General features: G+C 36.0%; 1 protein-coding gene across 2 annotated transcripts in view; it reads right to left on the reverse strand.

The window, feature by feature from the left end:
- EML6 (EMAP like 6) overlaps positions 1–26,632 on the reverse strand; it is a 122,663-nt gene that overhangs the window by 55,600 nt on the left and 40,431 nt on the right. For both annotated transcript variants that reach the window (XM_087717517.1, XM_087717516.1), the window contains exons 8-18: positions 20,020–20,221; positions 19,125–19,262; positions 17,941–18,197; positions 14,610–14,822; positions 12,803–12,970; positions 11,873–11,979; positions 9,519–9,637; positions 7,842–8,028; positions 6,068–6,173; positions 5,146–5,239; positions 462–562 (exon numbers count right to left, since the gene is read on the reverse strand). In XM_087717517.1, the coding sequence (XP_087573643.1) occupies positions 462–562; positions 5,146–5,239; positions 6,068–6,173; positions 7,842–8,028; positions 9,519–9,637; positions 11,873–11,979; positions 12,803–12,970; positions 14,610–14,822; positions 17,941–18,197; positions 19,125–19,262; positions 20,020–20,221 (1,692 nt within the window). The remainder of the gene's footprint in view (positions 1–461; positions 563–5,145; positions 5,240–6,067; positions 6,174–7,841; positions 8,029–9,518; positions 9,638–11,872; positions 11,980–12,802; positions 12,971–14,609; positions 14,823–17,940; positions 18,198–19,124; positions 19,263–20,019; positions 20,222–26,632) is intronic.

A 26,632-nucleotide genomic window follows, 5' to 3' on the forward strand; every position in this document is an offset into this window, starting at 1 on the left:
TCCTGGTACCGCAATGTCAATAAATTGTATGTTTCGACCCTCTACAACCGTGATATCTAGCGTGTTGTTGTTCCTATTATTATTATTATTTAAATTTATTTGCCATCCATCTAATTTCAACCTCTGGATGGGTTTACTAAACCTAACCTTAAATTTACTATTGGATTGCCAGCATCTACAGTAGTTCTCCAATAGGGATAGAGCCAAGGGCTACTAAAACTTCCCTTCCTATCCCACTAATTTTTCCATTCTCCCTCCTTTTTTATTGCTCCAGAGAGATTCAAGCCCTCACCATAAACCAAGACATCAACAAGACATTTAGCTGTACATAAAATATGTACGTCCTCAAGCAAGATTGGTAACAAACAGAATAATGATAGCAAAATTATGTTGCGTCTGTAATGGGGAACTAAATTATCTGAATCAACTTTTTGGTGAAGAAATAAGATAGATTCTACTACCTGTTTGTTGCCAAAATTTGATGTGCTTTATTCCAACAGTCACTAGTTTATCAGCATGATGAGGGTTGCACTTTACTACGAAGAGCTTATCTTTGTGACCCCTGCAACACATTAAAAAATAAAGAATAAATGAATAGATTTTTATACTATTCTGACAGTAACATCTTTTTTTTAAAAAGAGGATGTGGCACTTTAACAATAGTCAACATGTCTTCCAGAGCTATTGCTGGACAAAGTAGAGGAGACATTTAGCATGTATTTTCACCTATATATTATTAATTATTTTAATACAGAAGGATTTTAAAACTCCAGATTAAAAGCTATTTTGACTAATTGTGGGGGTTAAAAAGTTCAAATGGTTCTGGCACCATTAGAGCTTTTCATAAACAATTCTATTGATTTCTCTTAATAGGATCAATTTAATAAAGGTAGTCCTCAAATTACAACCACAATTGATTCCAAAATTTATGTTGCTGAGTGAAACATTTGTTAAGTGAGTTTGCTGCATTTTACGACTTTTCTTGCCACCATTGTTAAGTGAATCATTGCATTTGTTAAGTTAGTAACAAGGTTGCTAAGTGAATCCGGATTCCCCATTGACTTTGCTTGTGAGAAGGTCGTAAAATCAGATCACGTGACCCCAGGACACTGCAACCATCATAAACATGAACCAGTTGCCAAGCATTTGAATTTTGATCCTGTGACCATGGAGATGCTGCAATGGTCCTGTTTGAAAAACGGTCATGTCACTTTTTTCAGTGCCGTTGTAACTTTGAACAGTCACTAAATGAACTGTTGTAAATTGAAGACTACCTGTAAATGACATAGTAATCCTAAATAATCCTTGTTGAATCCAGTTTATACAATAAGATTCTCATACAAACAAATCAGTTTTATTTTAATTGTAGTTTCTCACTTCCAAAATAGTTGGTTTAGTAAATCTCTTAGTTAAATCTATACAGTCTTGTTATTTTTATTTAAATAATAAAATTAATAAATGGGAAAGTACATAGTTACATACTGATGTATTAGTAGAGATATGGTTAATTAAAGGACTGCTCAATTGCAATTCATGCTTTCATATCCAATTAATTTTAACAAAATCCTAATCTGCATGTTGAACAGGAATTAGGAAACTAATTAGGAACTGTTTCATCAAATTCTTTTAAATAATTTATTGCTTATTTGGGAGGAGATCCAATTATATAATTCACTACATAAACTGAATTTTATAAAGATTTAATCCAGTACATTGTAATATAATTGAACGTATACTCAATATATTTTTCATAAAAGCATCCAAACATTAGAGAAATGCATAAAAACTTTAGAGAAATATAGATTCCCAAATACATAAAAAAACTTATGGAATCTAATTTTATATTGCATACCAACAGCAGAAATCCACTAATAAATAACTTGTAAGGGACATATTTACAGCTCTATTTGAATAAGGTCAAGATATATTAGCAGAAATGTGACATAGGTGACATTGTTTAAGAGAGCTAAATGTGTATCACTTTTAATCCATCAGGCAACAAATAAGAAGCTATTAAAAATTTAAGCCATCTCAGATGGAAGATAGCCTCCTACACTGCATTTTAGAATAGAATAAAAAGAATAGAAACTGCCACAGACTCATATAAAAAAGAAAAATGCTACTTCCTAAAAAGAGAACACATCCATTAGAAAACCAACAAAATACATGACCCAGTTTTCCCCAAATGCTTTGTTCATGCATGCAATTACTAAGTAAAACTATTAACCTTCCAAAAGTGAATGAAATCCAAGAATGCCAAGGAAACATTTATTCAAGATGAGGATGAAAAAAAAGATAAGCCTGGGGCACAATAGTGATTTAACAGAAAGGAAAAAAATGATTTGCAGATCCATTTATATCACAAAAACTGCACGGCAAATATTTTCAGAGAATGGTCTTTCCATTTAATACACCACTGGATTCAACAAAAGAAGAAATGTAAAATAGTTTGATTTAAATGATTTTGACTCAAGAAACAGCGAAGTAATTTTTGAATACCACAATAATTTGGATGTCATGTTGTAGTTGTAAACTATTAGAAAAGGCACAATGATCTTCATTATGTCTCAGTTTGCATTCTCCTTGTACTGTGACTTGTTGTTAGTTGCAAAGTAATGTCCAACCCATTGCGACCCCATGTTCCTGTCCTCTACCATCCTCTGGAGTCCATTTAAGCTCACGCCTACTGCTTCAGTGACTTTATCCAGCCACCTCATTCTCTGTCGTCACCTTCTTTTGCCTTCAATCTTTCCCAGCATTAGGATCTTCTCCAGTAAGTCCTTCCTTCTCATTAGGTCAGTGTTTTTCAACCACTGTGCCGTGGCACACTAGTGTGCCGTGACATAGTGTAAGGTGTGCCGTGGGAAAATTACTTTATATATAGTCAATATAGGCACAGAGTTAAATTTTTTTAACATTTTCTAATGGTGGTGTGCCTCGTGATTTTTTTCATGAAAAAAGTGTGCCTTTGCACAAAAAAGGTTGAAAAACACTGCATTAGGTGGTCAAAGTATTTAAGGTTCATCTTCAGGATCTGGTCTTCTAAAGAGCAGTCAGGGTTGATCTCCTCTAGGACTGACCAGTTTGATCGCCTTGCAGTCGAAAGAATTCACAGGAGACTTGTCCAGCACCATAGTTCAAAGGCCTCAATTCTTTGGCACTCAGCCTTTCTTATGGTCCAACTTTCACAGCCATATGTTCAACTGGAAAAACTATAGTCTTGACTATACTCACTTTTGTTGGTAGGGTCACTTAGATTCTTTCAAAAGGTCCCCTAAACCCGGGGGGGGGGCAGATTTCAATGAGATGTATAAGGAAGGAAGCCACAGTATATCACAGTTCAGTTCCATAATCACTCAAAGCTTTAAAGACTCTATAATTTCTGACACACTGCTATTCTGGTATTTTTACAATTATTGCTGAAAAGCAGTGGTGCTAGATATTATTTATTACACAATTCAGTGCTGCATATAAAATGGACAGTAAACAATTGCAAAGTTTTTCATCATTTACATTTCTGGTACTGTATGTGCAAATGGTGTATGCTACCTATAATACAGCCACTGTGGGACAACTGGGAAAATAGGCGGCCATTTCCAGTTGCTAGAATTCAAGTGCTTTGTGATTCAGTTCAGTCTCTTAAAATGTAACCATTTGAGACTATTTTTTTAAAAGTAATTGAGACGTGGGTGGACATGCACTTCTAATGCTATAGGTTAAACACTGATGAAGTGTTATGGTAAATTAAAGTACAAAATGTACAGTAACAGCACAGGAAAACTACAACCATTTGAAAAGTTGTCATAAATGTTTCTTGACTATATGAACAAGTGAACTTTGTTTTCTTGACAACTGTAGAGGGAAAAGGGAATGGTTTTGAAATACGAAAGGAAGAACTGCTATCAAGGCAACGTTCAAATGAAAATGGCCTTAGCCAGGCCAGGAATGTTGTCCTTGTTCAGTGATCAAAATTCAGACCTCTATCACTGTGTAAAGTAATTGCTAAATGGGAAATCATATGACTGCAATAATACTTTCCTGTTCCTCACTCCCCCATCCTTTGGAATGCTCATCTTGGAACTGATATTATTAGCAAGAAAGGAATTAATGTTTGTATTTTATTTATTGGAGAGGAGGAATTAAAAGAGAGAAATCAGGCATACAACGAAGAATACACACTGAAAGTAAGCCATAATCATGCTACATAAGCTGTATAAGGAGGAGGGGAGTGATTTCTGTAGGCAATTTCTCCTCTGCTAAACCTATTTTCCTTTCTCACAGAATGGAGAGATTGAAGAGTGAGGCATTACAAGAAAGTATGCAGGCACATAATGAGGGATACAGAGGACTGATTGTGTAGCAGGCTTGCAGCTGCTGGCATCAGTGTTTTGCTTTTGATGTGTGCCTTGCTTCCTTTGTGTGCTTGTTTACTTTCTTGCAATCCTTTCCGCTCCAATCTTTCTGTTCTGTAAGGAGGAAACAAGAAAGATGACAGGTCAAGCACAGGACAATGCATACTGACTGTAATAGAAATCACTTAATCAAAGATTACCTGTAATGTAATCCATGTAAGTAAATGCTTTTTACACAAAGATAAAGGGAGGGAGGGGTAAGCAAATTTAGACTTGCAGAATTCTGTTATTACAGCTTTATAATAAAAGTAATGCTGACCTACATAGTATTGCTTTTTTAGTCTGGTCTTCTTTGAAAGCTGGCATTATCAATGTAGTTTTAAAAAAACCATGAAAATTATAGGAAAATTAGAGTGAGAACAGTTTGAAGAATTAAATAAGCAGATTCCACACAGATGGGAACAGTATATTATTTTGCAAAAATAGTTTTGTTCTCATCCTCAAAATATATGGACAAAAATTGAATGTCTCATGCTGTTTTCTGCCATTTCATGTTCAGCATATATATTTGACAGTATGTCTAGGGCCATAAATTTATGATTCCTGATACAGCACATGAATGGAGGTCTCATACAAGAATGTGGGATAATTGATGTGATCATTTTCTCTCTTTCTATATTGGTGAACAATATGTTTTTTTTTTAAAAAAAAACAACTCCTGGAACAGCAACAAAGAATACTTGTATTATATAAAATATATACAACTATGGATGCAACATGATAGTATTCTTACCTGGTCACTGCCATCTTTTCTCCCTTTTTCCAGTCCCACAGTACAAGGGTATGATTGTCATCTAATCCAATTGAAGCTAAGCATTTCCCATCAGCTGTACAAAACAATTCATAGTTCATCATGAGATCATGAAATGAAATGTGACAAATATAATATTCACTGCTAATTTATGTTATGGTGCCAGGAATAAGGGAGTTGGAAGTTCTACAATAATCAAACTTTCACAATGACTTAATTTGTACTTTATCTCTTCCTCCTTCTCCTAACTATAATTATTCTAGAAAAGGACCTAGCAGTTCCCAAATGTTAAATAGTTCGAGAGCCAATTTGAAAACATTATGGCTGTCATTGGCAGTTCTGCCCATTCATAAAATGGCTGTGATGGAGGTATAACCAGTTTACACAGACACACACCAGGTTTAGGTGAAAAATCAAGTAAAGGAATGGTGCCCACAGATATGAAGTTAAGAACCCCAGAATAGTGAGCTTGATATGTTTGAAAGTGATGGTGTTGTTATGTTTTGTGACAGAGGCTTAGCCCAACTAAATAGAACTGAAAAGGCTAGCTGTTGCCTGTTTGATGCTTCTATATATGCTTCTTATAAGTGAAAATCGGGGGGGGGGGGAACCCAATAGTTTTAAATAAAAAAATATGACCTCTGGATAGATCACAAGCCTTGCTGCATGGTTACTAGGTAGAATTTATCTGGGAAGCTACAGTAGCTTCATGCACCTGAAGAAAAAGACAAGATTCTGCTTGCTATCACAGAAAAAAGTTTTACTTTGAATGTTTTGAAATGTTATCTTGGAAGAGGAGAGGAGAAGGGTATGATCTTTTTCAGGAAAAAATTATTTCAGTTACCATATAACTAAACAACATCATTTCCCATTCTAAAGCACCATTCATTACATAGCAGCTCACCTGAAAAGTCAAGCGCACATATTCCCCTTTGGTGATGGCCTCTTAGCAGTGACAAACATTTGAGCATCTGTATATCCCAAATGTGAATAGCAGCATCTCTCCCAACCTAAGTAAGAGCAATTATTTTAGTTGCCATTGTTAAATAAAAACCCAATGCAAGAGTATTTTCAGTCAAAAGAGCTTTTGTTCATAAGCAAAGGTCCAAAATCATTCTGAAAAAAGGAAATTCAGATCTTTTGATCTGGGGACTCTAAGAATGAAAATTAGAGTTCAGATTTGCTGCTTAATTTCTCAAGCTTAATTTCATCTAAAAAAAAAACAGAGAGAAAGTGCTTGACATCACCAATTCTACTGAAGACACTATCCAAATTTCTTGTCCACCTTTCTATAACCAAACAAAATTGAGTATGTATCTGGCCGGCAATGGATTTTAGGATTCCCTGAACTGCATTACTGTATTTCATTTTCCCTATTATATGGTTGAATTCTCTCAATACCACAAAAATCTCCAAAACATTTTAGTTCATTTGAAACAGAACAGATACTAAATAATTTGAACATTTTTTAAATATATGTCATCGCTATGTTACCTCTGACAAAAACGAAGTCAGTTCTGGGATATAAAACAATAAGAAAATCCTAGCACTATAGCCTAGACTAAGAAATAATGCCATATTACACCTGCATTCTTTTTAAAAAATAAGCAAAGATAAAGCCATAAAATCACTTACAATTGAATCAGTGGTGGGTTCTGGATTCTGTCACAACTGGTACGCTGCAACGGGGCCGGGCATCTACCATGTGCACATGCATTGTGCATGCATGTACACCCACCACCCTGCGACGCTCCAGCACGTGCCCAATTGGCTGCTAGCTTAAAAAGAGGTAAGAAACGAGGGCGGGCAGGTGGGCCCAATGGAAACACCATTCTGGTACAGTGGCAGCTGCTCCCAGCTGCTAGCAGTACACCTGTACCGGGGCATACCACCTGGAACCCACCACTGAATTGAATGTGATTGAAAAGAGCCTTTATATATTGATTCCTAAAATTTTTATAAAACCTGTTTTGAACATCTTTTGTTTCTTCATATATTATTTTAACAACCTCACAATATTTATGCTTATTGCAATAGAGACTATAAAATCCATAGTCTATCTGGCTATGTAGAGATTCAAACGGGAAAATTTAATTTAGGCATTCTTTAGATTCAGGATGTATTCTTTCCAGAAAGGAATAGGGAAGACAGCAAAATTGGCAGCTACAAATATCAACAACAAAGCATAGCCAGAAAATAAGACAAAGCAGTTTGTGAATACTGTTTTGCATTTCTGCATTCTGTATTTTTGGCATTCATTATTCTTCAATCTTTGTTTACAACCATCCCACAGTTAAGTGAATTGCTTGTAAACCACTATTAATCTAACTAATTGAACTACAGTCCACAAAATTTAGATTGTTATAAATATGTGCCAAACATTCCATTTCCTGGATTGTTTTTCACTTACCCTCTGCTTTTTTGGCAATTGAGATGCTAGGCTTCCTTTTTAAGTAATTGGTATTAATATTATAATATAGTTTAACACTCCTTTTAGACCAAGAGAACATTCTATAATATTTTACTGTAGAACCCATTCATAAAGCACTGAGATATATTATTCTTCAATAAGTGGATTTACTTTTTAATTTGAAAAAAAGTTGCTAGAGTGAATACTGTGAGAAAATCTGTATTTTTTAACATTGATTTGCCATTGGTCATGTTTCTTGCATACTCACCTGTCCAGTAGCAACATAATCTTTCATAGGATGGATAGCAAGGCTGAGAATGTCATCATCATGACCAAGATATAGTCTTTGGGTGTGCTGCTGTCTATTATACACCACAGCAACAGCAGCAATATGATAGACCACTTCTCCAGTCTGTGTGTAGAATAAATTATTTCGACAATCATAGCCTCTATAACTGAAATTAATAGGGGAAAAAATCAACAAGTAAATCAGTTAACAAGACTTCTAATAGTCGAAGGAACAAAGGATCATGTACCACGATCCTAGTGTTATCATTTATACTGAATCATATTTTGCTGAAGTTAATAGGACATTTCTAATCAATATTTATTTATTTATCAAGAATTAGATCACCAAGTCACTCACAGTGACTCCACGGAGCTTTCAAATACAAAACCCAATAAACTCTCATCCCCTTGGTGACAACAATCAAACGATGCCCTCTATCTCACTCTGGGGTTCTCAGGCCCGCTGGCAAAACCATTGTCTTCAGTGCCTTTCAAAAGAATATCCATTTTATCTTTGCAGGGAAGATGCTCCATTTATTAGGATATAAACGATTATATATTATGGTATTATCTCTAAGATAGCATAATAACATACCTGGTGTTTGAATATTTATATTGATTTAAATATACACTGAATTTATTCCAGTTTATATTTAAATCAATAATTCAATAAAGTTAATATGGTCTGTATTATATGTATTAAAAAGTATTAGTTATTGTATTATTTGTATTAAAATGTATTAGATATATTTTTATGCTGTTTTATCAATTTTAGACGTTAGATACTACCTAAAATTCTAGCTGACAGAGGTGATAAATAAATCCCAGAAATAAAATAAAAGAGTAAAAGAAAGAAAGAAATGGTGGTCAATGACCAAAATAACAATGGCTTTGTACTGAGATTAGTACCATCCTTATGCATATGGGAAATGGGTAGACTTGGAAGGATTGTAATATTTAAAGCCTGCAAAGATGTATCATAATTTCATTAAAATGAGGAAACAAATTTTCATGGGATGGGAGGAACCTCAAATATAGCTTAGTTTAAAGAAAAGAACATTCTAAGCAAATGTAGAATATTGGGTGGCTACTGCTGGACAGTGAATAAAGCTGCCTGATACCACTACAGATGAACACTATGTTAACAGAATAACTCTGAGTTAACAGACGGCAGAGAATATGAACAGGAAAACCAGTATTCCTTCATTTATAATAATCAACAAAGTTTTATACCAGGCTTAATTTATACATCTTGCTCTCAGCCCTGCATTCCCAAGCAGGTACACAAATTAGAGAAGTAACTTTATCATAGAGAATTAGGAAGCCATGTTCACAATGATGATTTGCATGTATCAGCATGCAGACAACTTGCCTGATTTACAGGACCCTATAGGTTCAAATCCTGGAACTCTTCCTCCCTCCTTTTTGATTTAATCAATTTTTGGCTACTCAGTTTTCAGCTCTGAAGTTCTCTGTCATCTATCCTTTGATCACTAAATAGCTTTCTCCAATGTAAGAATCAGTGTCTCACTTTACCCATTTCAATTCTTAACTCCATGCATAGACTTTAAATTTAAAGTTTATTTTTGTTTAACAATGGATTATCTTTTTCTTTGAGTAAACTACTAAAAGAATTACTGTTGAAAGTGTATTATACCCGTGTATAAATTGCAGCTTTAAACTGTCATCAGGGGCTTTCTCTCTCTTAAGGAAGGGCACTGAGTGGCTTTTCTCTTTACGTTGTTGTTTCAATTGAGGTAGATCTTCTTTGTAAACCTGCAAAAAACAGAGAAGAAAATTTTTAATTATAAACTTTTAATCAAGTAATTCCAGTTGCTTCTTTTTGTTTGCTGGTATTAGCATAAAGTATTTGGTAATTTGAAAGCTCTATGTCATTGTCCTGTATCATATTATCTTCTACTCTAAATGATTGAAAAGTATTAGATTACAATTTTCATAATTTTTATCCTGTATTATTTGTACTCTAATATTTTTCAGGTAGAATTTCCCCAAATTGGGGAAGACTGCTATACTATGAAACAAAATAAGCTTGTTTGAAAAAAATAATATAATACAATACAATACAATAGCAGAGTTGGAAGGGACCTTGGAGGTCTTCTAGTCCAACCTGCCTAGGCAGGAAACCCTATACCGTTTCAGACAAATGTCTATCCAACATCTTCTTAAAGACTTCCAGTGTTGGGGCATTCACAACTTCTGGAGGCAAGCTGTTCCACTGATTAATTGTTCGAACTGTCAGGAAATTTCTCCTCAGTTCTAAGTTGCTTCTCTCCTTGATTAGTTTCCACCCATTGCTTCTTGTTCTACACTCAGGTGCTTTGGAGAATAGTTTGACTCCCTCTTCTTTGTGGCAACCCCTGAGATATTTGAAAACTGCTATCATGTCTGCCCTTCTTTTCATTAAACTAGACATACCCAGTTCCTGCAACCGTTCTTCATATGTTTTAGTTTCCAGTCATTTAATCATCCTTGTTGCTCTTCTCTGCACTCTTTCTGGAGTCTCCACATCTTTTCTACATTGTGGTGACCAAAACTGAATGCAGTATTCCAAGTGTGGCCTTACCAAGGCATTATAAAGTGGTATTAACACTTCATGTGATCTTGATTCTATCCCCCTGTTTATGTAGCCTAGAACTTTGTTGGCTTTTTTGGCAGCTGCTGTACACTGCTGGCTCATATTTAAATCGTTGTCCTCTAGGTTGTCCTACTATAATTTTATAATTGGAAATTGGAATTGGCAAGGAATAACATACAGTATATCTGCAGATAATGAGCCTGTTCCTTAGAATTCTAGAGAAGGGAAACTGGATCAAGAAATATTAAGGCCAACAAAAGGTTTTTAGAGAATAGACAGTTTTGGGGGAATGGCATCATTGAGATCCTCTTCGCTCTGACTTCCAAAGGGTCATAAGCCTGTGTTAAATTTCCATTAATATTTCCGAAACCAATTTCTAAAAGCAAGTGATGGCTGAATCTATTTAATGAAACTTGTAATCAAAATGTTTAACTAAACAGAAAAAAATAAAAATAAGTTTGAAGTTGTTGTCATGTATTCAAGCACTTAGACATAAAAGAAGACATTGCTTTTCCCCCAATTTTTTATTTTTTGTGAAATATTAAAAAACTCAAAAAAAGGAACAAAATGCAAAAACAAAAAAGCTAGACAAAACTACTTACAAAAAGTGCATGAAAATTAAAAATAAAACAGACAGATACATATATTGTTCCCCCTAGTGGAATACTATACAAAGATCATAACTTCTGCCCAATGTGAAGCAGGTACACAATTTATGTATTTCTAGTACTGAATACCTAACCCACTTAGCCTGCCATCTATCTACTACATGGAGCAGTAAATAGTTAACACATAAAAAGTGTTACTTATTTAGCTTATTTAGCTAAACTGCAGAATTTTTTCTGGAGGTTCTCTGAATTATCAGGAAACATTCTGGGAAGGAAAGAATTTATAATAAGAATATGGAAAAAAATATTTCTTCTGAAATATAATGGACCATAATTCCTATCTTTTATTTAAATTAAAAAGATGATCCAACAATTAATTAACACAAATAAGTTGCAATAGTCATGATACAAATAATGTAATTATTTAAATTACACAGACTGTATTTATTTAACATATTTCTCTGCCCATTGACAATGCTGAACAAATGTGCATTGCAGGGAGCAGAATAAATCTGCCCTGTAACCACAGGACTAAGCAGTGTGTGTATATGTGTAAAAACGATGGAAACAAGTTGGAGGATGTAGCATTATAACTAAAGCCCTGTATTTTTTGCATGAATGATGCATACATTTAAAAAGGACAAGGCCTCAATTGCAATATTGTAAATACTATCTTGACTTTTCTATCTTCCCTCCAGATGTCACTGAACCAACAAGTGTATTTTTTCCAGATATTCATTTTCAGTATGATGCAATGACATTTCAACTGTTCCTGATCTAATGATTTGATACTGCAATGTTACTCACCTGCCGAACATAATTGATTTGAGCTTCTTGTTCAATATCTGAATCTAATTCTGGCACATCTGATAAATCAGAATCTGATTCTTCACTGTATGAATCTATGCCACATTCTGCAGAAGGGATGGAATAATATTAATCAGTTAGTGATATTTTTTAAAATAATCCCCAGTGCCAGGAAAGCAGAGGTGGTATGCTGCTGGTTCGCACTGGTTCGGGTGAACTGGCGGCACAGGGCTCTGCCCACCCACCCTGACATCATCACGAACCTTCTGTGCATGCCTAGACATGCCGCGTGTGAGCGAAGCGGTAGTGAAAAAAATAGAATATCATCTCTGCAGGAGTGATATGTAAAATCTCAGTCCTGACATGTTAAAATATTGGCTAAATATCTTGGACATATTGAACATTTCTGACTTGACAGTAAAATATACAAAGCTACCTAAGCCAGAAATGAAAACAAAGCATAACATTAAATAAGCAGATTCTCTTTTTAGTGATCCTTTCCACAAATTTCCAAGATGAGAGAAGAGATTAAAATAAAAGGCAATGTATGTGTTAAATATCAGTACAAATAGTCCTCGATTTACAACAGTTCATTTAGTGATTGTTCAAAGTTAAAACACCACTGGAAAAGTGACTTATGATCGTTTATTATATTTATGACCCTTGCAACACATCCATGGTCATGTGATCAAAATTCAGACAGATGGAAACTGATTCATATGTATGACAGTTGCTGTTGCCCCTGCATCATACACTCACCTTGTGTGACCTTCTGTCAAGCAAAGGCAATGGGGGAGCCAGATTCCCTTAACAATCATGCTACTAACTTAACAACTACAGAGACTCACTTAACAATTGTGACAAGAAAGGTCTATTTAACTCAGTAGGATCTTTTTGCTTAATTGTATTTCAACCTTCTGAAAGACTTACCTATACGGGCTGCTTCAAGGATTCCAGTTGTTACACCTTCAGGAATAAACCGCCATTGAAAAACAGAATGATCTGCACCTCCTGTACTGATTACCCATTGGAAGTCATGTGACCAGCGGACATTTGTAACATGAGCAGAATGGCCAATATATTTTCTGAATTTTGCACCTAAAATTAAAAAATAAAGATAATTGAAAACAAATCTGACTAAGTCACCATAAAAAAGCAAGCCATATACACAACACATACACAGATGTGCATGAAAGTTATTGCAAATTTTATAAAATCACTTTTTACTATACTCTGCATGAAATTTCCAAACATGATGCAAACAATCCATATATACAGAAATGTTCTTTATATCCCAATAGTTAGTAGTTTGGGTAAAACACATATTTGGTCACCTATGTTACTTAATCCTTCTTCATCTATTGAACAACAGATTTAAATCAATACTAATTGAAAAACACTATGTGGAACATTGTCATTATTACTATCCTAAAAATAGTCCTTGCTTAGCAACCACAATTGGAATTGGCAACCCTATCTCTAAATGGTTGCTAAATGGAAAAACCATATGTCCACAACCTATAAATTCTCCATTAAAATGTGCAAATGGTAATCATATCATCATGGGAGTCTGTGACACTTGTAATTGCAAGCTTTGATTACAAATCTGTTCTACTTTGTCATATATTCAAATGGTTGCTACATGAGGCAGAGGTTGGCTTCACTTACTTTCCCTACCGGTTCGCAAATGTGGGCGCGCTCACATTAAATAAATAATAATAAAAAGAAATGTCTCGTGCCCATAGTAGTTTTTTCTACTGAAGCAGAATGTATCGGTTAAACTTTTAGGTTTCTCCATTAATGAATTTGCCTTTCTTAATTATTATATTATCTTAGGTAAAAATTATGATTAGGTTAAGGTTCCAACTGGACACAAAGCTAACACAGAATATTGCTGCTCAAAATTCTGGAACTTTTAGGGAACACTATTTTTTAAAATCTGCACTGAACAATTTGTAGCTGTTTTTCATTGGCTGTTTTTCTTTATCTCTATCAGACAAAACTAACTATATAACTGGGAATACAGCAATATCAGAAAAATGAGAAGACAATCTTCATTTTCTTGACTACATTTTGTTAGAAAAAAAAGTAAGGCAATTGGAGAAAGATGCTCCAAAACCATAATGCAACTACTGAAAATGGCCTGTTCCTTGGCTGCAACTTCTTTTTTTTACTGCAATAGATTCACTAAGGCATGTGGTAAACTAACCAAGGCAAAAATATGGTTGTTTCCCCAAAAAACCTCTCAGTATTATCCTTTTAATAGAATTATATAACCAGTAAAAACCAGTCAACATCTTTGTCATTCAAATAATGGGTCATTAAAAAGAGCTGTCCAAATTATTTATTTTGACTTTTGATACTTATTACACTTGCTTCTTTTATTATTGACTATTCAATTTCTTATATAGCATTAATTTAGTTACCTCATTTTTTTGCTTAGTTTTATATAGCTTGCAATTTTTTCCAGTTCACCTCTTTTTTATTTTTCTAGAATGTGCTTGTAAATATTTACTAACATTTTAAAATGAAAAAGAAAGATAGGTCCATTTGTCTGGTAATTTTCTGCCAGCACTTGTAATATTAGAGATTGAGCATTTTTATTTATCTCATCTTCATTATTTTCATAAATAATTTAAATAAATTAAAGGAATACCATTCAGCCACTGAAAAAACATCAAATAATCCATAATGCAAATAAAGTAAGACATTATATATGCATGGCACAATGTCTTACCTTTTTTAAGACATGGAAATCTGAATAATTTTACTAGCCCAAAATCATCTCCAGTCACTAAAACTGTATTATTATAATTTCCATCTACAGAGTTAATATCTGTAACATCACTGTACTTTGGCCAGATTCCATTTACTTCTGATCCTATCACACAGGTCCATGAAGCCCAACAAATTCCTTTGATCTCATCTTTGTTTGCCAAATGTTTTCCAGCTGAAATAAATTTAAATTAATAAGTTATTTAATTATATTGTGTGGGGAGCATCTGAACACAAAATTTAATGCTTTTCCAACTTCGTACCAGAAATTATTTTTTTCTCTTGGGCCTTTTGCCATTGCTGAGTTGGAGTGCTATCCACTCATCTTTAAATGCACAACAAATCCACAGAAAGTTGTTGAACCTATTGCTGATCCCTTTCACAAGTGATTGTTTCAAGCTACTACAAATAAAGATGACACCTGACTTCCCTCCTAATTATCCAAGATAATTAGTGACAAGGTTAACAAATTTTGTATACTTTAACACCTATATTGTTGGACAATGAAAACATAAAAGGTAGAGACAGAGTAAGTGTTGGGGAAAATGAGCTGAATCATTATCTGAACAGAACAGAATAGAATAACGGAGTTGGAAGAGATCTTTGAGGTAAACCAGCCCCCTGCTCAAGCAGGAAGTCCTGTACTATTTCACAAAAATGGTTATCCAAATTCTTCTTTAAAAAAAATCTGTATCAAGAAGTCCGCAGATAAAGCAGATAAAAGTCCAACTACAGTGAATTGGGTCAAAGTCTCTAAGGGAAAAAATCCTCTGTCATAGCAATCATGAAACAATGAGAACTTCTTGGTAACCACTATTACTATTGTGAGAAAAAAGAAACGGCTCTATCAAAAATCTTACACAATCTCCCTTTAGTGTATAAATAAAACCTAGAATGGGGATTAGGTTACAAATTTGTTTTGTAGATGAGATTTGATTAAAAAAGATCTCAGTGAGTCTGGAAAAGGAATTTGATCTCTACCTTCATTAAGTCTTTATATATTTCATCATCTTTCACTTGCAGATGAATTCTCTCCTATCGTTTCCCCTTACAGTATTTGTAACAACAAATCATTTGATTTACAATACAATAACATTATTTTTTACAATAAATTAATTTTAATTCATTTCTGTATGTTGTTTTGACGTCCAACATTTATTTTTACTGATATTTTAAGTTTTGCCTCATAAATCCTTATTTCCGTGTCCAATAATAAGCAATCCATGGGGGAAAGTTTAAATATGATGGCTCTTCTCTTGACTGAAAATGATACATTTTACTATTTCTCACTCTCCCTCCCTCCCTTCCCTTCAAGGCTTGTATATATTTTTAGTTTAAAATATCTCTATTACTAATGCTGATTTTTCCTAATTTTAAATGTGTATGCACACACACTGTACAAGTCACCCATAGTCTCAGAGATGGGAAGTGATATAAATTTGATTAATAAATAAATACATTTTGTTTGTAGTAGTTGTAGTGGTTCATCTCCTTCCTCAATGGTCAGCCCCAGTCCATGTTGACAAGAGGGAGAAGATCACATCTACTCATGTGGGGTACCTCAGTGTTTAATGCTTTGATCCCCACTTTTTAATATCTACATGAAACTACTGAGTGAAGTGATTTCAGGGTTCAGTATTATTAATAATCAATTGTGCATTTCAATCTTGGGCTGCATACGTGAAGTTGGAGGCCTGAATAGGAAGAAACACTTCAGCTAGGATCCCAAGAAGATTGAGTTGTATGTCTATTGTGGTCTCTGGGTTGATAATATTGTCATCTTTGGAATGGGATAGGGTTGCATTTCCCCATTTAAGACTAGTGTGCAACTTGGAAGTTGGACTGGACTCACAGTTATTGTTTGAAGAGCAGATGATAGGTGTGGCCAGGAGAGTCTTTATGTAGGTTTACCTTGTGTGTCAGTTGTGCCCTTTTCTCAATCACGAGGTTCTTCAGATGATTGCTAGTCACCTCACAACTGAACGATGACAATACATTCTATATGGGGCTGCTCTTGTATACCATCTAGCTACAGTTGGTTTAAAAAGCAAGGGTACAGGCAGGAACAGTTACTCATCACTATGCTAATGAGTCATTGCTGCTGCACAAACTGCATTAGTTATTGTTTGACTTCTGGCTGCAATTCAAGATGCTGATTCAAACCTATAAAGTCCTTAGTGGCACAGAGCCTAGTTATTTGACAAATTGTCTGTTTCCCATTATTCCTGCTCATCGGTCCAAGTTAGTGCACTCTGTGTTCCTTCTACAAAAAATGTGATCTTGTGCAACCAAAGAAGTGTGCCTTCTCTGTCATGGCCTTTTCTCTCTCTAACACAACATCTAACCAGAGATATATGTATAAACTCCATTATATCAAATGTTAATTCAGATGAGACAGTTACATTTATGTTAATTTTATCATAATTTTATGATATGCTAATTTCTTTTACTGGTGTAATGAAACATTAAGGAAAATTACAGAAATTGCCATTTGCCTAATGATAAAATTGCAGAACTGATAAATAGTGCTTTAAAATGAGGTTTCATTGTACTGTATTATTGTAATTGCATAAAAAAATGTAATACTATTACTTGATATCGTTATTCTAAATTCTAATAAATTCTCATATTAGCTAATCCAGTTTTCATAGTCAAATCTATTTTCCATTGTTATGCCCATCAATTCCAATAAATTTCAGTAATTATTTCTAACTTTAGTAATAGTTTTATTATATTTCTTTACATCAATATGCAATGATGTAAACTTTAGCATAATTTTAAACATAAATTTTAAAAAATTAGTTTTAAAGATAATAATGTACAACTTTAAAATTAAGAAAATTCATATACAGTGGTGAAACTGATGATTTTTAGCTAATGTATTTGGCTGTTTGTATTTACTACACACACACATACACACACACCCCTGTTCATCTTTGGAGGTTAAAGAGATATATATGTTTCCCCATGCTCTGGTTTAAGTTCCTTCACTAGCTAGATGATAGATGACAGCTAAATAGATGCATATAGAAGACAGACAGACAGAGCCAGAGAGCGAGAGCGAGAGCGAGAGCGAGAGAGAGAGAGAGAGAGAGAGAGAGAGAGAGAAAGAGAAAGAGAGAGAGGATAATATATAGAGAGAGACAATATAGAGAAAGATAGGTTAGTGGGAAATAATGCTTATAAATAATGCTTAAGTAATCACACAGTCCTAACTCTGGAGTATATTGATTAAACATTTTATGTACTGCTCATTAAAATTAAACACATGCAATGAAGAAATATTTACTTACATGGCATCCTGTAGAAGAAGCGTGCTCCTGCACCATCATTTGTTTGCAAGAATTTACTGTCTAGAGACCAGTCAATATGAGTGATAAAACTAGAAGACTTGCTGCATTCTCCAGTTTTTTTATACCGCTGAGCAACTGCATAGATATCTACCTGACCATCATTAGAACCCACTGCAAGATAGCAGCCATCTGGTGAAAACTTCATTTCATGAATTACTTCTTTCCGATCTTTGATATGAACAACTTCTGTCATATCTCTGCAGAGTGTTGAAAACATTATTAGCAGTGGTTGTGCAAATGAAAAATGATAAGATGGTGGTATGCAGATTCTACTTTGCACAAACATGCTCTTAAAGGGCAATCCAATACATATGTAGTTAAAAGGACCTATTAAACTCAACAGAATGTGTTCTTCAAAAGTAGTATATATCTGCTTTGTAGCAGAATATTATCATGTAGTTTAGGTACAGGTAACAAATGAGATCTGGTTAAAAAACTATGATTTAATAAGCCAGAATTAAAGCATCTAGGCTAGGGATGCAAAAAGATATATAAAGATAGATTAGGTCTATTCATCATGGTAGTTGGATTTTGTTCTAATTTAAAATTAATTTCTAGTTTAGAAAAATTGCATTGGCTTACCATAAACTCTAAGTGATGAATTCTGGTATACAGATCACAATTACTAATTTTATATATTGTGCTTGAGGTATTCAGCAGGTTCTGATCAGTTCTGGAGAACCGGCAGTGGAAATATTGAGTAGTTCAGGGAACTGGTAAATATCACCTCTGACTGGCCCCACTCCCATCTATTCTCTGCCTCCTGAGTCCCAGCTGATCGAGAGGAAATGGGGATTTTACAGTAACCTTCCCCTGGAGTGGGGAGGGAATGGAGATTTTACAGTATCCTTCCTCTGCCATGCTCACCAAGCCATGCCTCCCAAACCCATACCATGCCCACCAAGCCACACCCACAGAACCAGTAATAAAAAAAATGAATCCTATCACTGGCTTGACCCATGTAAATTTTTTCAGAAAACTTATCCTCAAGCTTTCAAAATATGTTGTACCAGCCTATTGTGTCTTATTCAGGCCAACAATATATAAAACAATTCTCAAAAATTTCATTAATACACTTCAGATTTGTTCTGAATTATTTTTTTAAAGGCAGGAAACAAGCCTACCTCACTCTCAGAACAATAAAAGAGCCATCTTTCATTCCCAGAGCCAGCTGAGATCCATCAGGGCTGAAAGATACACTCCGCACAGCTTCTTCCATATTGCATCGGGCAATCAAAGCATGATCAGCAAGACTCCATAAGCTTCAAAAGAAAGGAAAAATGAAAGAAGTCTGTTAATCACTACAATGTGGCATTCATGTATTGTTTTTTTGGCCAGAGAGACATTACTCCAAACTTTATGTGCATCTCTCCCATTCTATTTTCTGTTTATCTGGTTCACAGAACAGATTAAAATAAAAAGGGATTGGGTAGTTTGCAGTTCAACATGAGAACGAAATGAGAAATCATTTCATCACAATGTGATTATATTCATTATTTTTTATTTATAAATGGAATGAAGAGGTATAGGGAATGTTTATCAGATTTGAAAATGGCACTAAATTATACAGGTATCTTAACTATTAATCATGTTAATATTAATCACATAATTACTGTATTTGTATTTATTTGTTGATTTATATCCCATCTTTGTTCAGGATCTCAAGGCAACATATAGAATGCTATCTCCAATTTTCCTCACAACAGCAATTGTGTGAGGTAGTTTTGGGGAGAGAGATACAATCATTTTCACAGCTTTCATATATTTTAACACTACTTTTAACGAACACATTTATTAAAAATACTTGCACTTTAATTATCTATTCTTTGGCTAATAAACTAGAATATCAATGCTGGAATAAATAATATATAACTTAAAAAATAAATAAAACATCTAGCTGAATATTGCTTAATTTGCCTTCTTCCCATTAATTGATCACCAGCATCGTAATCTTCAAAGTCATGAGGATTTCCCAACAGAACTGTGGTGAAACATTAGGGATACATGCTGTTGCCTTACCGCACAGATCGATCATCACTGCCAGTAACAACTAATGGCTTTTTGGGGTGGACTGCCAGAGCCCAGAGCTCGCCTTCACAGTGACCTTGCATTATAAGCATTGGCTTGTCTCTTTCTCTCACAATAATTTCAAATATTTCACTGTCCTGTGTTCCTGCTAGAAGCCGATCTGCTTTCCAACACACGCTTCGGATAGATAAACCTGAGAAAGGACAGAATAATCTTTGTATATTAATGAATAAATTATTTGTAGTGGGCAGAATCCACCTTAGGTTAAGTATTGTGAAGCCCTATTACTTTTCAGTAGAAGTTTTAAAAACACCTGTAACTTGCCTTCTTTGGAATGCAATAGGAAATAAAATGCTTCACTTTAGGAGAATCAATGGTAAACACTTCACAGGTCATTTAAAAATAATAAAAAGAGTTTTTAAGCAAAAATAATAAGGCTAGACTTGATGGACTCAGAAAGCATTGTTTACTTATTGGTAGGGATTGGAAAAAACAGTGGGTCCATCCCTAGGTGCAGGCAGACAGTCATGGAATAGCAGAGGCTTAATTCTAAGGACTCTATAGAAAGAAACAACCAGAAGATGTGAACACTAGAATGACATTCTGATCATGATACTTTACTCTACAGTTTTTCAAGGAGATGATATCAGGATAGCCAGGCATGCAGCAATATCTGCAGAGGACTGCCAAAATCTGCAGGAAGATAACGTAACATTGTGATCCAAGTACCAATGGACACACACACACCCCATTTTGCAAAATTTAGTCATTCACAACCATTATTTACTGTGGTTCCACTCTTTGCTCTTTGGAGCATGGGGTTTTATGAAAATTGGTAGCAGGAAGAATATGATAGTCTTTCCAACTCAACTCCTCTTGAACTACTTGTTCAAAGCAATAATTACTCATGACATGCTAACTCGTCCATTCTTGCTTGTTTATATATGTGCATGTACTGTATTATCCTGCACTTTTAAAGTCAATAATAGGGAGATTTTGATAATAACATTTTAAATGTAATAAATGAGTTCAGTGACTGCTGAAACAGTTACACATTTTTCTAACACTAACAATGAGGTATGCAGGAAACTACTATAGCTCAGAGTAGACCTGTATCATTTACTCTGACTAATAACCAATTTCCAGGTTCAAGGCTTTTCTATTAGTTGCTACTTGATCCTTTAAATCTAGGTTGTTTTATATCCAAAGCATGAATTCTGGCATGCAAATTGAATGAGATTCTTTCCCCAAAGTCCAACATAATCCATCAAGTTTCTTTTGTAACACCAGACATCTACAACATAGAGAAAGGAGACTGAAGGGCTGTCAGACACTACCCAGATGCAGAGGTGGGTTGCTGCCGGTTCGGCTGAACCGGTAGTGGAAGTCAGACCTGGGTCGCAGGACCGGCAGCAAACGAGGCCTGCCACGTTCCTGAACTGGTTCGCTTGCTGCCACTGGGCCTCCGCCATTTTGGATTTCAGTGACTGCATGTGCACAGTTCACTGTAAATTGTTCTACGTATACGGACAGAACCATTTACATTGAACAGTGCATGCACATGCGAAGCACATGGGTTGCGAACCTGTAGTAAAACCGGCATGCCCAGATGGACAAAATCAAAACATGACAAACTGGCATAGACAATAACCTAATGCTAATTTTCTGATTCAATATGATTTGCCTATTAGTATGCTTTAATATGCAGTTGTCTATACTTTTTCACAATATTTTTCAATCTCCAGTTTCTATAGCAGCAAATACTTATGTACACATAGATAACATTTTTCCCTGAAGGACTATAACTGATTATTGCTATGTAATAGTGAAGCAGATGCTCATTTCTGTATCTTGGTTACAGTATTAACTATGTTAACAGTACATATGGACAAGTACTACACAACTATTAATTCTTATTGCTGGCAGGTTTGCAATCTGTTTCATCATATCACTCTCCTTCCTAAAATATAATAAACAGATGTTATACAGATATACGAAATAGGCAAAACCCTCTCAATTTTTATATAGTATTTTAATAAAACTATAAATTTTTGTATTCCATGGAGAATTAGTTAGCAGTAGGACTTAATTTTAAGTTCAAATTCTAATAAAGACGTCTCAGAAAAAGACAGATTAAACATAAGAAAAACACAACTTGGAGCAATCCCATAGTGTAGTTATCAATATTCTGATTCTCATAGTTGCAAATTAGATGCTTCCAGAGTGATCACAAGTGTAATAGGAGTCAGTAATCTGTTTGTTTCTTAATTTAGGCTTAAAGACAATGTTTCTGTTCCATGGATTGAGAACCAAGGGCATGTGTAGGCACAGATACACGTGTCTGCATGGGTATACATGAACACACACACACACCTCGTATTATGTAAGAATATATGGACATGTGTGAAAGACAGAATACATACATGTGTAAAAGACAGAATACATAACAACCATTCAAATTATGCCATAAAACCAACAGATTATGATGTAGGAGATATCTGCTAATGCAACATATGAAAAAAATAATTCCAGAATGAAGATTTTTAAAACTCAAGAGTTGGTTCTGAAAATACAAAGTAGTTCTCAAATCAGGGACAATTTTCCTATGGAATGGAATGGAAAGTTTATTTATAGGCCACCCTTTTCCCTAGAGGGACTCAGGGCGGCTTACAACTTGTGGGAAGGGAATACACACAATGACATATAAAAACAATACATAATTAAAAATAGAAACAACATTCATCATTCGGGTGGGGACGGATTACAATCTTTAACCTCAGGCCTGACGGGATAGCCAGATCTTGAGGGCTGTGCGGAAGGTCTGGAGGGTGGTGAGGGTATGAATCTCCACGGGGAGATCGTTCCAAAGGGTCGGAGCTACTACTGAAAAGGCTCTCCTCCGCGTAGTTGCCAGTCGACACTGACTGGCGGATGGAACTCGGAGGAGGCCTAATCTGTGTGATCTAATAGGTCGCGAGGAGGTAATTGGCAGGAGGCGGTCTCTCAAGTATATAAACTGAAGGGGGCAGGGTTAATCATTGCACAATACATTGACATAAATTCCCATGTGGGGAAATATAGAAGACATGAGAGGACCACCTTGGAAGTGGCCAAACTTTGCTGAAGTTATAGAGATGGAGGAAACTGCAAAATTTTAGAGCCATAATAAAGATTGAAGTACTTTGTATTGTGGTGATCTACCTTGAGTTTTCAAGATATGAACAATAAAAATATTGAAAATGAAGTTATAATTGGAATTATAATTCCACATTTACATTTAAAAGAGATTGAATAAGTTGGCTGTTTTCTATCACTGTTTTCTAAATTACGTAATATTTCTTAAATATAATATTTTAATATTGCTATATGTTATTAATTGTTTCTGTGCTCTAGGGAATGTATTATTAAAAACAATAAAATGATGGGGAATTAAGTAAGAATATTATAAATAAATCAATAAAAATCTGCCTTCATTGATATTTCTGCACAGCACTTACAAATCACATGGTCTCCTTTAATTATATTACTAACAATCTAGGCTGTATGTGCAAATCATGTGAGCCATACACCAATATATTATTATTATGCTCCAGCTGGTGATGTGCTAGACATAACTCATGGCAGCTTACAAAAGCCAAGTGTTAAATTTTCTGGAATTTTACAAGAAGCTTGAGAGCAGACCACCTAGCTTGCTGAACAATTGTTTGGAAGCACGTGGTGCAGTACAGTCGCAGCAATGAAGCTGGAGAGCCGGTTGTTACACATTTATCAACATAGCGTTGATGACTAGACATACTGGACAATTACACTACTTTTTAGGCACTAGATGGCAGACCCATACTTAAATAGAGGCAACCACCTAATCTGAAACAGATATTTACAATAACAAGATACAATGGGACGATACTAACATATGCAATAAATCTAGATGTCTTCTTTGCTCCCACATTTATACCAACAGTACCATCATAGACTCAACAACTTCACAGAAAGACACTGACACATTCTTCCTCTAAAGTGATATATAACATCATCTGCCTGCAACATCCCTTTGGATTCTACATTAGGCAAATGTAAGGTGACCAGATTTTCAGATTGGTAAAGAGGGACACCTTTGACCGGGAGGGGGGGGGGGCTTGATTAAAATTTTTATACGGAGCAACAAAAATTTTCATACAACGCAAAAATAGTATTGTAATATTTTTTTATTTCAACATAACTAAAATTTACAAATATAAATTGTAACTATTGGCAAACATCAAAATTTTGATCACGTGACCATGAGAATGCTGCAACGGTCGCTAAGTGTGAAAATGGTTGCTAAGTGTGAAAAATGGTCATCAGTCACTTTTTTCAATGCCATTGTAACTTTGGTCACTAAGCCCATTATACCACCTTTCTTGCCACAGTTCTTAAGTGAATAACTGCAGCTGATAAGTTAGTAACATAAGTGAATCTGGTTTCCCCATTTGACTTTGTCAAAAGGTCACAAAAAGCAATTACATGACCCCAGGACACTGAAACCATCATAAATACGAATCTGTTGCCAAACATCAAAATTTTGATCGCGTGACCATGAGGATGCTGCAACAGTCGCTAAGTGTGAAAATGACTTTGAAAGGGCTGGATTGCCTTCTGCGCGGGCCAACGTGGAAGGCAAGCGGCAAGCCAGCCCTTCAAACTCATGCCGGCACTTTAGCGTGCCCCTCGGCCGCCATTCAGCGAAAGATGTTTCGCTGAATGGCGGGCAAGTTCTAAACTGCCGGCATGACTTTAAAAGGGCTGGATTGCCTTCCGCGCGGGCTGACGTGAAAGGCAAGCGGCAAGCCAGCCGTTCAAACTCATGCCGGCACTTTAGCGTGCCCCTCAGCTGCCATTCAGCAAAAGATGTTTCGCTGAATGGCGGGCGAGTTCTAAACTGCCGGCATGACTTTGAAAGGGCTGGATTGCCTTCCGCGCGGGCCGACGTGGAAGGCAAGCGGCAAGCCAGCATTTTAAAGTCGTGCCGGCAGGCAGGGCTGGAGCGAGCGAGCGTGCTCCGTCCCGGTGGGTGCATGAGCGGAGCACTTTTCCAGCGCTCCTGTGCCTGGAGAGCTCCATCTGCATATGAGCCCGGGATTCGCCGCTTGCGCTCCCTTGCTCCACCCCGCCACCCGCCTTCCCTATCTAGGGGCTCCTCCAGCAGAAATAGTAGAGTTGCGTCGAGCGCCTCTCTGCCTTCCTCTGTGCTCTTCCCGCCTGGACACCCAGAGCCTCCCAGCCCGCCCAGCCCGGGGTGAGTCAGCTGCAGTGCAGCGGCGATCCCACCACCATCCGCCCACTCACTCGCCCCGCCCGTCACTTACTCTGAGTTCGGAGAAGAAGCGACGGCCCCAGGTGGCTCTTTTCGCGGAGGCTTTCCCACGGCTTGTCCGGAAGTGGAGCTGGAAAGGCAAGCTTGCTTCCCGCCCATCCGCCCGCTCACTCACTATGCTACCCTGCCCATGCGAGCGGCAACGGATGGGCGGGGGACTCATGCGGCGTGTTAAGCGGACTCCAGAGAATCAGTGAGCGGCAGGCTGGGCTGGCTTAGATTTTTAGTGTAGATAGAATAGATGGGGGAATGGAATGAGCGAGCTAGTGGCAGCTGATGATGGGCGGGGGAGCCAGCGAGCGCCAAAATAAGAACCGGGCGGGACGCAGGAAAAATGATGAAAAGTCGTGCCTGTCCCGCCAGATGCGGGACGTCTGGTTACCCTAGGCCAGTGTTTCTCAATCTTGGCAACTTGAAGATGTCCGGACTTCAACTCCCAGAATTCGCTGGCTGGGGAATTCTGGGAGTTGAAGTCCGGACATCTTCAAGTTGCCAAGGTTGAGAAACACTGCCCTAGGCAAATGGGATAAACTTTGTACAATAAATTGACATAAAGTTGACATTAAGACTCAAAAGAAGGACAAGGTATTATGGGAGCATCGCAACTTTCCAGGGCACTTCATTATGAGTACCCATTTTGGTGAAACAAACAAACAAGTTTTGTCAGCACAATGGAGTGAGAAGCTGCTAAATTCATATAGTGTTCATGAAAAAGCTTCAGGCTATTATAGAAGACCTCAGCAAACAGAATGGACTTTGAATATATTACAATTGTTATTTGATAATGTTCCCGTCATCTATCTCACTTGCAACCTGCATCTGCACAAAACCTTATCTTTCTCTTCCGTTACCTCCCATCTAATTTCAATTTAAATCCAACATTGATTTAGCCATTGATGAAGTGAGTTGTAGCTCACAAAAGCGTACCGTATATTATGTCTTTTAATAATATTAGTTAGCGTGAAAAAGTGCTACCAGAATTTCAAAAAAAAATTATGTGATCTAGCAGCAGAAAAGCAGAAAAACTAGGAATATGGATTACACAATTATGTTTATGTATACACAATGTATGTGTGTAGACAACTATGCTTATAATCAAAAGAATATGTGGTGATGGAACAGATGAATTCAGAAGTTGAGAGGTGGAGATTTCCTCTTTCACACTTAATTCCCTTTTTTGATACAAAAAAACCAGGAAAGAATTCTAGTACAATATACTCCACAAATATAATCCTGTTTAATTAGCCAATT

The sequence above is a fragment of the Thamnophis sirtalis genome, unplaced genomic scaffold (assembly GCF_051295495.1).
Source record: "Thamnophis sirtalis isolate CommonGarterSnake01/CBP01778 unplaced genomic scaffold, rThaSir2_p1.2 scaffold_6, whole genome shotgun sequence".
NCBI classification, from domain to species: Eukaryota; Metazoa; Chordata; class Lepidosauria; order Squamata; family Natricidae; genus Thamnophis; species Thamnophis sirtalis.